This window comes from Hyperolius riggenbachi, chromosome 4, assembly GCF_040937935.1.
Source record: "Hyperolius riggenbachi isolate aHypRig1 chromosome 4, aHypRig1.pri, whole genome shotgun sequence".
NCBI classification, from domain to species: domain Eukaryota; kingdom Metazoa; phylum Chordata; class Amphibia; order Anura; family Hyperoliidae; genus Hyperolius; species Hyperolius riggenbachi.
Window position 1 is genome coordinate 43,989,205 of NC_090649.1, and position 12,315 is coordinate 44,001,519.

General features: G+C 44.9%; 1 protein-coding gene across 3 annotated transcripts in view; it reads right to left on the reverse strand.

The window, feature by feature from the left end:
- The window catches only part of LOC137571187 (cytochrome P450 2K6-like), a 59,401-nt gene that overhangs the window by 35,388 nt on the left and 11,698 nt on the right, over positions 1-12,315 (reverse strand). For 2 of the 3 annotated variants that reach the window (XM_068280003.1, XM_068280005.1), the window contains exons 5-6: positions 11,521-11,681; positions 4,943-5,119 (exon numbers count right to left, since the gene is read on the reverse strand). In XM_068280003.1, the coding sequence (XP_068136104.1) occupies positions 4,943-5,119; positions 11,521-11,681 (338 nt within the window). The remainder of the gene's footprint in view (positions 1-4,942; positions 5,120-11,520; positions 11,682-12,315) is intronic. The other variant, XM_068280004.1, reaches the window with a different exon arrangement.

Sequence of the window (12,315 nt, forward strand, 5' to 3'; positions counted from 1 at the left end):
CCTCACTTGATACAATTAAGTAAACACAAGATAATGTTATCTCAAGTTCAGATGCGTCCAGATTTCCCTGCAGGGAACTTGTACGTCCTGTGTTTAAGTAGTTGAATGCTGTTATAGTAAAAAAAATGGTGGTAGTATATAATATGCTGTAAATAATCTTTTAGTGCAAAGAAGAAATGCTGGGTTTCACACCACTTTAAGCAAAAGTGTATAGCAACAAACTTCAATACTATATATATATATATTTAATTGCGATTATAACACAATGAAAATGCCTTTTCTAATGTTATTATGATGTTGTGTTCCTGGCTAGAGTTGGGCCGAACCTCCGATTTTAGGTTCGCGAACCCTGTTCGTGAACTTCCGCAAAAGGTTCGGTTCAATGGGGAGGCGAACTTTGAAAGTTTTAAAAAATTCTATCAGCTGGAAAAATGACAGAAAACATGTTTCAAAAGGTCTAATACCTGGAGCCACACCTAATTGAGTGAAATACACATCACTGCTGGAGGCCCCTCCCTCCTCCAAGCAAGGTCCTTTATACCATTTGACTCAGTTGTCTGCCTACACTAATTAGTTATGGGACAGCTGCTACACACTCTGCTAGGAAGATTTTAATCTCCCTCCTCCCCTTCTACCTATTCCCTTCTCCCACCTACCAGAGGGAGGAGGGTCTCTTCTGCCAGGGAATTATTCTATTTTAAAAACCAGTATACATCATACCATAGCTGGGAATCAAACCCAGATCTAACTGTGTGGTGGGCATGTCACCCTAAGCACTGTACCACTACAGTAGTAAGTTAAGCTAGCCTAAAATGTACCATTTATGTTCAATGCAATAGAACCATTAGGTTGCTTAAAGGAGAACTGTAGTGAGAGGTATATGGAGGCTGCCATATTGATTTCCTTTTAAGCTATTTCAGTTGCCTGGCAGCCCTGCTGATCTATTTGGCTGCAGTAGTGTGAATCACACCAGAAACAAGCATGCATCTAATCTTGTCAGATCTTACAAAAATGTCAAACACCAGATCTGCTGCATGCTTGCTCAGGGTCTAGGGCTAAAAGTATTGGAGGCAGAGGATCTGCAGGATAGCCAGGTAACTGGTATTGCTTAAAAGGAAATCAATATGGTAGCCTCCATATACCTTTCACTACAGTTCTCCTTTAAAGGGAACCTTAAGGGCCCATTCACACTTGAGCGGGAATCGCACGATTCCCGCTCACGGCAAACCGCTAGCGGTTCTGCAAGAACCGCTACACAATGTAGCGAATGGCAGTGTTCTCACTGCCGCGGTTGCGGTTAGCGATAACCGCAACCGCGCTGCATGCAGCGGTTTGCCAGCGACGAGCGTTCCGCGATTTGCGATCGGGATTAGCGTGCAAAGCACGCTAATCGCGATCGCTCCAAAACCGCTGCAGTGTCCAGTGATTTTTCCGCGATAATCGCAGGAAAATCACTCCCGCAACCAACGGTTCTAAGTGTGAATGGGCCCTAACTGAGAGTGATATGGCTGTTTCCTGTAAACAATACCAGTTGCCTGGCAGTCCAGCTGATCTTTGTGACTGCAATAGTGGCTGAATCACACCCTGAAACAAGCATGCAGCTAATCCAGTCTGACTTCAGTCAGAGCACCTGATCTGCATGCTTGTTCAGGGGCTGTGGCTAAAAGTATTAGAAACACAGGATCAGCAGGCGATTCAGGCAACTGGTATTATTTTAAAAGGAAAAATCCATATCCTTCTCCGTTTAGGTTCCCTTTAAGGATTTGTAGTATAAAAGCCAACTCACATTGGCTGGGATTTGAACCTGGGTCTCACTGTATGGTGGGCAAGCACACTAACCACTATACCAACTGAAGCTGGCCTAAAATTTACTATTTATGCTCAATACAAGAGAAAAAGTAGACAAGACAAATAACATTTATATCACACTTTTCTCCTGGCGGACTCAAAGGACCAGAGCTGCAGCCACTAGGGCATGCTCTATAGGCAGTAGCAGTGTTAGGAAAAGAGAGAGAGATGAATCTACCTGGCTATCTGGGGTTCTCTTTGGACAACTGTTGAACACAAAAGAGAAGGCCATGTCTGGCTAAATATCTGTAAGCAGTGGCTGCGTGGTGTAATGGATAAGGGTGCTGCCTCTGACAAAGGAGACCAAAGTTCAAATCTCAGCTCTGTCTGTTCAGTAAGCCAGCACCTATTCAGTAGGAGACCTTAGGCAAGTCTTCCTAACACTGCTATCTTGTCTAATTTTTCTCTGTTGAACACAAAAGAGAAGGCCATGTCTGGCTAAATATCTGTAAGCAGTGGCTGCATGGTGTAATGGATAAGGGTGCTGCCTCTGACAAAGGAGACCAGATCTCAGCTCTGTCTGTTCAGTATGCCAGCACCTATTCAGTAGGAGACCTTAGGCAAGTCTTCCTAACACTGCTATCTTGTCTAATTTTTCTCTTCACAACTGTTGAACACAAAAGAGAAGGCCATGTCTGGCTAAATATCTGTAAGCAGTGGCTGCATGGTGTAGTGGATAAGGGCGCTGCCTCTGACAAAGGAGACCAGAGTTCAAATCTCAGCTCTGTCTGTTCAGTAAGCCAGCACCTATTCAGTAGGAGACCTTAGGCAAGTCTTCCTAACACTGCTACTGCTTATAGAGCATGACCTAGTGGCTGCAGCTCTGGTGCTTTGAGTCCACCAGGAGAAAAGTGTGATATAAATGTTATTTGTCTTGTCTACTTTTTCTCTTGTATTGAGCATAAATGGTAAATTTTAGTCCAGCTTCAGTTGGTATAGTGGTTAGTGTGCTTGTCCACCACACAGTGAGACCCAGGTTCAAATCCCAGCCAATGTGAGTTGGCTTTTATGCTACAAATCCTTAAAGGGAACCTAAACGGAGAAGGATATGGATTTTTCCTTTTAAAATAATACCAGTTGCCTGAATCGCCTGCTGATCCTGTGTCTCTAATACTTTTAGCCACAGCCCCTGAACAAGCATGCAGATCAGGTGCTTTGACTGAAGTCAGACTGGATTAGCTGCATGCTTGTTTCAGGGTGTGATTCAGCCACTATTGCAGTCACAAAGATCAGCTGGACTGCCAGGCAACTGGTATTGTTTACAGGAAACAGCCATATCACTCTCAGTTAAGGTTCCCTTTAAAGGAGAACTGTAGTGAAAGGTATATGGAGGCTACCATATTGATTTCCTTTTAAGCAATACCAGTTACCTGGCTATCCTGCAGATCCTCTGCCTCCAATACTTTTAGCCCTAGACCCTGAGCAAGCATGCAGCAGATCTGGTGTTTGACATTTTTGTAAGATCTGACAAGATTAGATGCATGCTTGTTTCTGGTGTGATTCACACTACTGCAGCCAAATAGATCAGCAGGGCTGCCAGGCAACTGGTATAGCTTAAAAGGAAATCAATATGGCAGCCTCCATATACCTCTCACTACAGTTCTCCTTTAAGCAACCTAATGGTTCTATTGCATTGAGCATAAATGGTACATTTTAGGCTATCTTCACTTACTACTGTAGTGGTACAGTGCTTAGGGTGACGTGCCCACCATACAGTGAGATCTGGGTTCGATTCCTAGCTATGGTATGATGTATACTGGTTTTTAAAATAGTATAATTCCTTGGCAGAAGAGACCCTCCTCCCTCCGGTAGCAGAGTGTGTAGCAGCTGTCCCATAACTAATTAGTGTAGGCAGACAACTGAGTCAAATGGTATAAAGGACCTAGCTTGAAGGAAGGGTGGGCGGGTTCTCTAGCACTGAAAGCAGTGTGTTTGACAAAAACATGTCTGCTGACAGTGATATGGAGGGTCAAAATTTTGCTCAATAGAGCATTATGGGGCGAATCGAACTTCCGCAAAAGTTCGCCTGATGAAGGCGAACGCGAACCCCCAAAGTTCGCCTGGAACCGTTCGCAGGCGAACCGTTCGGCCCAACTCTATTCCTGGCAGTATTGCTCTGCTTCATGGGGTGAGGGGTGGGACCACTATGACACATCACTCCGACTACTCTCAGCAGCATCAGCACCTGGTTGTAAAGAAATCCAAGAAAGTTCCAGAAGATGGACCCATTGAGGAGAAAAAAAAATAATTGCTATATATATATATATATATATATATATATATATATATATATATATATATACACACATACACACACACACACACACACTCCGCTAAGCACCACATCCACCCTCGTACTGACACAAGTGTCGGGTCCTGTTTTGATGACATCATCAAGCCGGTATCCAATACTAGAGGCATGTAGAAGCTCCTTGACTAGCTAAGTGAAATAAATGAGTTGTAAAATACACAGTCTGAAGTCCAAACACTGGGAACTCTCTGTGCTACTGACTGTACTAAAGGCTGCAGTCTTCTAAGACAAGTTCTGACTATGCCTTCCTCCATGCAGTCAGTACTGGAGCAGGGCTTTTCAGCGCAGGAAGATTTGGGTGCACCCGGCGCCACCATAGACTGTAATAGGAATTACATCTATAGCGGTGCTCAGTGAGTAACTTTGGCGCAATCAGAAGACGGAGCTGAAGTTGCTTTTAAAACACAATAATTCGGCCTCCAGCAATAGCTGGAAGCCGAATTATATCATATCGCAGCATCCATGGCGGCCTGGAGGGGGAATAGTAATTAACACCGCCGAGAACTTGTGCAGCAGCAGGATCAGCCATATACCGACTATATCCTGCGCCCAAGTCTCCCGACGCTGATTTCACATGCATGCATCAGTACAGTGGTAGGATTTATTGGCAGAACCAGCAGCCAAACCTTTAGAGCCCCAGACTGTTTCCCTGTATTCTGGTGCTTCTTGTCATGTAATAAAAATGACAAGGCAATTTACTTTAGGATGAGGAGAGTCCCGGGTCCATCTACCTTGGGTGACAGTCATTGTCATACATGTGTACCCAGTTTTAGCAGTCATTACCTTTTGCTGCTTTACCAGGCAGGCATCAATTATGTTTCTCGGATTATTCACATCCAGGTCCTTCCTTTGCTTAGTAAGTGCTGCTGTTATGAACCTGTGAATCTGCTGTGAGTTTACTTTCATCTTCTTGTGGGCTCCCGGTAGGGGGTCCATCAGAGAGGGAAACATATTGTATAGCTGAAAAGAACAGAGAGGGGAAAAAACTACCGTAAATTCATCATTCAGGAAGGCTGCCTCTCCCCCACCTCCTATCTTCATCGGCGGCATGGAGGTTGCGAGAGTACCGTGCGCTTGTCTCCTGGGCACTACCATCTCCAATGACCACAGCTGGAGAGCCAACATCGCTGCTATCCAGCGGAAAGCCCAGCAGAGACTTTACTTCCTCCGCCAACTGAGGAAATTCGGCATGGCCCAGGAGGTTCTAACAAGCTTCTACTCCGCCACCATTGAATCGATTCTCTGCTCTTCCATCTTGGTCTGGCATAATGGCGCCAACGACAATGACAAGTACAAACTACAGAGAGTCATCAGGACGGTGGAGAGGATTATTGGGAGACCCCCTCCATTCACTTGCCCACCTACACAACACAAGGCTGCGATCTAGGGCACTGAGGACCGCAAACGACCTTTCCCACCCAGGCAACCGCTTTTTTAATCTGCTCCCATTGGGCCGGAGGCTTCGAGCCATCTCAACAAGGACTGCAAGACACATGAACTCATTCTTCCCCTCGGCTGTCAGCCTTCTTAACTCCCTCCAAATACTCCCATCAGCACTCCCACCTCCATCAAGGTCCACAGCCTGAGCTGTGACACTGCCGATCAATTGACCAGCCCCCAGGTCTGACTAACTCTATGTAGGACTGGATCTGTGTGTGGACAGAAACCACAGGATGATCTGCTATGTATGAACAATGTTAACGGTTATTGTTGTTCCTCTGCTTGATGTCCTTTGCATGCTTGTGAACCTATTATGTATGTCTTCTTCCTGAGCTATGTATAGTGCCAAATCCAATTCCGGGCATAATCCCGTTATGCTTGGTGAAATAAAAGGTTCTGATTCTGATCATTTCATTTATTTTGACTATAACTAAAATAAGCATACACTTACTATATTGGTATGTAAGGACTGGATCCCACTATACACTGGGGCATGCTGGGGCACTCCCCCCCCCCCCCATCCTAGGAATCACTGACTCTGCCCTACTGCTCAGTAACATACAGTTAAAGAGGAACTCCAGTAAAAATAATGTAATAGAAAAGTGCTTCATTTTTACAATACTTATGTATAAATGATTTTGTCAGTGTTTGCCCATTGTAAAATCTTTTAAATCCCTGATTTACATTCTGACATTTATTACATGGTGACATTTTTACAGTTGGCAGGTGATGTAGCTGCTGCTTGCTTTTTTGGCAGTTGGAAACAGCTGTAAACAGCTATTTCCCACAATGCAACAAGGTTCACAGACAGGAAACTGCCAGGAGTACCACGGTCCTCAGAGTTTCTTGTGGGAGGGGTTTCACCACAATATCAGTTATACAGCGCCTCCTGATGGTCTGTTTGTGAAAAGGAATCGATTTCTCATGTAAAAGGGGGTATCAGCTACTGATTGGGATAAAGTTAAATTCTTGGTCGGAGTTTCTCTTTAACTGTTTCCAGGCTCCATCTCAGTACAGTGAAGAGGATAGAGTCTGTAAAAAAGACTCTCCATGTCAGCCTGAGTCTATGTAGGCATTAAGTAAGCCCAGTGGCGTAGCTAAGGAGCTGTGGGCCCCGATGCAAGTTTTACAATGGGGCCCCCTAAGCACTCTATACATAACAATTGATTTGGCGCACCAAAACCTGCCAAGGACAACCACAGTGTCAGAGATGCAAGAGGGGGATGGGGAACAGTTTGTTAATGATTACCACTATTCAAAGTGTCTATAGAAGTGATTATTATGAGCACAGGACCAATAGAGAGCTAATTACTGTAGTTGAGGGAGGGCCCTCTGGGGCCCCTCTGGCCCAAGGGCCCCGATGCGGTCGCTACCTCTGCAACCCCTATTGCTACGCCCCTGAGTAAGCCTTATCTATGTGCCATGAATACCTCACAATCCTTGCAAGAATCCCTGTAATTCATGTTTCTGGGTCATGCTTATATTTGCAAAATAAATCTCTCTACCTTCTTCTGGCTGTATGTTCTAACATTGTCAGTCAACATGAACACTGTCTGAAGAAGGCTTACAAGCTGAAAGCTTACGCTTTTTCCTTTAAATTAGCCAATAAACTAAAGCTTAGTCTCCAGCAATGCTTAGCTACTAAGGAATTACACACAGCGTGTTTCTATCTCTCCTGCCTCTTCCCCCTCCCCTTGCCTGCAGAGTCACGAGGCACAGGCTGGGAGCTGGAATGATTTGTCTGTGATCTGTTCACACAGGAGAAGCTTGCTAGCAAGTTAAAGAATGTCAGCAAAATAGCCAAGTAGCCAATTTTATCAACTGAGTTAGGCAACATATATCTAAAGCTTGCCATACAAACATTGATTTTTATCACCCAAATGTGCTCCGCTAGTCAGCCATTGTGTCCCCTTTGTACACCCCCCCTTCCCCCCATAAATTTGAAGCTGGAGTTTTTAGAATCACAAAGCGCTTAGAAAAGCTCTTCGTAGTAGTAGTGTGAATTTGCCCTCAGTCTGTTCAACTGCTTCACTCTATGAACAAACTAAAGAGACCTGTGTATTGCATTTTCAACAAAGTTGTGTTTTGATTAGAGTCAATGGGAATAAAAAAAAAAAATACTAAGGAGAGGGATGACTCTGGGTCCTATAGAGCCATCCCTCTCCTCTCTTGGTCTCCTCTTTTAGGCGGCTGCCCCGTTTGAATCACCCACCATGGGGGACTTCAGAAGTCTTTGGGAGACGAGCATGCTCGCGCAGGCGCAGTATGGAACCGTTTGTCTTCAGAAGCACTTGGGCTCCTGAAGACTTCTGAAGCCTTCTTCGGTGGCAGTGTTTGATCAAACTGGTTGAATACTGCTATCGGGAGCCAGCGCTGGAACGTAGGACCCAGAGCCTTCCCTCTCCGAGTATCTGGCTGATTTTTTTTTTGATTTTTTTTTAAGTTCCCATTCACTTTAATTTAGGGACAGGTATGCTATATAGGTTTAAAAAAGACACGTGTCCATTAAAGAGAGTCTGAAGTGAGAATAAATCTCGCTTCAGAAATCATAGATAGCAGGGGCATGTGTGCCCCTGCTAAACCGCCGCTATCGCGCCGCTAAATGGGGGTCCCTTCACCCCCAAATCCCCTCGGTGCAGTGGGGGAGCGCTTCCTGGTTGGGGCAGGGCTAACCGCCGCAGCCCTGCCCCACGCGCGTCTGTCAGCGCGTATCTCCGCCTCTTCCTTCACTGAGAGGGGCGGGGGAGAGGCGGCGATGCGCCGCTGATAGACGCGACTGGAGGCAGGGCTGCAGCCGTTAGCCCTGCCTCCAGGTGCGACCAAGTCTGCGACCAAGTGTTGCAGTGGGGGGTTTGGGGGTGAAGGGACCCACGTTTAGCGGTGCGATAGCAGCGGTTTAGCAGGGGCACACATGCCCCTGCTAACTATGAGCTCTGAAGAGAGATTTATTCTCGCTTCAGAGTCTCTTTAAGTTCAACCTCCCAAATTATCTCCTTGACTGAATCAAAGCATCATCTTCCTACATGTAAGAGTTGTAACATTATAACCATTGAAGTTGGCTATTGAAGTCAATAGCCTTGCTCGGGAAATGCTCATCGTGACCATTTGCGATTTTCCACACATTTTTAAATTACACAGCTTTCTGCTTTTTCCCACATGACATGCACCTTAGCAGTAATAGTGTATGCTGCCGCAAATGAGAAATTGCAGAACTATCGCAGCAAAACGTTCATAGAAACTGTGATTGCAAAAAAAAGATGGAGACCTGGGAATCGCAGGGGAAAACTGCCCTGCAAGTGTGTTCCCTCCCTTAACAGTGACAGAGGAACCTACTCCAAGAGAGATTCCTAAACAGGGCTTGATCAATCTGAGTGGTCCTAAACTCACCCCCTTAAAAAACTCAAACTCTCTTGTGACTCTAGCTGGCAGTATACAGTGCTCTAGAACACATTTAATTTCTTGGCCCAAACAGAGGACCAATCCCACCATTAATCACATGCACCTGCTGGCCTCTTACATGCTCATGATGTCCCGAGCAGCACAGATGTACAGGTCCCACAAAGTGCCAAACTAGACTGTAAGGTGGGTAAAAACCAGTGCATGTGCCATAGTAAACTGTGGTAATTGATCTCACCATCTCCCATCTTCTCATTCCCGGGGATTTATTAGCGGTCCTCATTTTGCAGTCTCTTGCTCACACTGCTTCATCCAACTCTTGGGTTGATGCACACATCGTTTGCTGGTGTCATCTACTGTGAAGTATCAGCATATTCCAATAAAATGGGGACCGCTCACCCACTGACCTCTGGTGTAGATGGGGGGGGGGGGGGATATTTTGCATCTACATTTTGATAATAGAGTGCAGTTTTACATAAATGGTGGTCAGAGCAGACTTGTAATTATATGGAAGTGTAATTGTTCTGTGATTTGGCTCTCCTGAAGGTTACATTGCAATGTTTATTAATAATGTAGCAATAGAGAGGAAAGATGTACACCGTCTTAAAGCAGCAGAGATTTTTATCTACAATCCATCAATATACTCAAAGTTTTTTTTCTGTGATGTCCATGATTGGACAAGGGTGTCCAGGTTGAAAGTTAAGTAGGTGGAGCATCTGAGCTGCATGCAGAGCCACTGTTTTAGTTTCAACAGCAACAAGGGAGGATAGGGGAGCGGACTGTTTATAGTCCGCCTGTAACTTCCTCTTCACGCCCAGACTCCACTTGACAAAGTGCCCTGGATGGACAATAGCCATTGAGTATGGTCCTCTGTGTCCCTTCACCCACTCCTTAGGACCCCATCTTCGAAAAAAGTCATTCCGGAAACCGCAAACACAATCCACACACACTATGCCACTAGCAATGCTAGTCTGTCTCATACCTCTCAAATTTGGAGCCAGTACTAAGGGACACCAAGACACACCCCTGCCACACAATTTGCCCCAATTTGACATGCACTGTGTGCGCCCCCCATATACAGTTCCAGTTGTTTTATGGTGCCTCCCCTCCTCTATACAGTTCTCTTGTGTCTAGTGTCCCAGTTCCTTCCTAGTGGTCTAGTCATCCCCCTAACCCCAATTACCTTCCTTGGTGTCATAATGCCCCTCCTCCCCCAATGCATTTACTTGTGATCTAGTGCTTTTCCCATGTCTCTATCTTCCGTCCTGGGAGCCTCCTTTTGCCGGGCAAGCCTATTTGCGTTGGTGAATCTGGGGATGTGGGGAGGTGGGCCCATCTTCATTCCTCCCTCCCTTTCCTTGCCCCCCCCCCCCTCCTGTGTCCTCTGCTGCAGAGTAGAGCACAGTGGGGTGGCTTCTGTGAGTCTCATCTGATCCCAGAGATGGGCTGTCCTCCTCTGCCTGCTCATCTCTGCATGCAATGTTATCACACGGCATGCAGAGGAAGCAGTGTGCAACAGGGTGGTACTGAGAAGGACGGATAATCTCTGGGCTCAGATGGGATCCACCTTACCTGGCTGTCCTGTTGATCCTCTGCCTCTAATATTTTAGCCATAGATCCTGAACAAGCATGTAGATGAGGTGTTTCTAACTATATAAATCACTAATGTTAATAATAATAATTGAAGTCTGACTGGATTTTCGGATATGTGATTCAGATACCACTGATGCCAGCATGATCAGCAGGACTGCCAAGCAACTGATATTGTTTACATAAACATGAACTCCCGAGCAACCAGCAGGTACACTTTTCTGGTAAAAGGCAAACCCTGCCTGTGCTGGATAATAGAGGGTTTACTGTATTACTTACAGTACATGTATAAATACATCAGAAGGTGATACAAAAGCTTGGCAGAAGAGCTTTTTGTCCCTAGGGTTCGTACGGCAGACAAGGGGACATGATCTGCGTATGGAGGAAAAAAGTTTTTGCCATCTATTTAGAAAGGGATCCTTCACAGTGAGAGTGGTTACAATCTGAAACATCCTACCTCAGGGAGTAGTTATGAGAAACCCTACATCAGCATTTAAAGAGGGCTTGGATGCTTTCCATTTAAGGGCATCAACTGCTATAATTATTAGATTATTCCCGAAAGAGTTGATCCAAGGATTTATCTGTCATCTGGATTTGGGAAGGAATTTTATCCTTTTAAGGCTGATTTGCCCAGGCCTTGTAAGGTTGTTCACCTTCCCCTGGATCAACTGAGATATGTGCAGGTTCAGGATGGTATTTTTTTTTTATTTATTATTATATTTATTTATATTTTTCTGGTTTAATTCATGCACAAATGTCTTTTTCCATTCAAACTAACTACTATATGTAACGATCTTTTTAGTATTTTTTTTTTTTTTTTTTTTAATTTAAGATGCTGAAAAGAGGAGACTCAGGAAAAAATTAAATTGCATAAAGGACAAAATGTCTTAGTTTCTACTCTCCCACACAGATATTTGAATGAAAAACAAGCTTACCTGGGCCATGGGTTCCCCCATAAGCCTGGCGTTTTCATTGACTAGGTTCATGAGCTTCAGTAAGGTGGGGTCATCATAGTCAAACCTTTGGTTCAGCAACATGGAGGCTATTATGTTGGCCACAGCGGCATTAAGGATGACCTGATTGTTAAATGGTTTTCCTCAATATGGAAACAAAGAAACAGGAAAATAAGCAATACAGTGACCAAACCATCTTCCTAAAATATCTTACTTTATGTCCTCACCAAAAAAGTAACAGTACAGGGTGCCAGATAACGTTCTAAAAATGGAGAACCACCAGAATTCTAAGCGGTGGTTCTCCATTTTTCTACAAACGACAGTATTACTTTCTTAAAACAAAAGTTAGTTGCATGTGGACCTCCACCACACTTGCAAAATGGAAGAATAAAACTTTGACACTTGTGTGTACGCATCAGTGACCTGATGTTTAAAACTACTTTTACACCACCATGCATCGCAGTACTCTCCCCTCCTCAGCTTGTAGCAAGGGCAATATAAGTTTATGGTGACTTACGCACTACTGCGAAGTGATGCAGTGTGACAGAAGTAGAAAAATTTTCACAAGCCCACTGCAAACTCTGCAGTGTGTTGCCGCATGATCCGTGAACACTGCATGGATTATGCAGCAATGCAAGTCTATGGTGATGTGGTAAGCATGCACGAGCAACCGTGGTAATGGCACAGATGCTCAGAGCAACGGGTAATGCAGTGACATATTTCCTGTACAACAGCAGGAAGTACATCACTAATCAGGGGTGGGGCTATGCATATTAC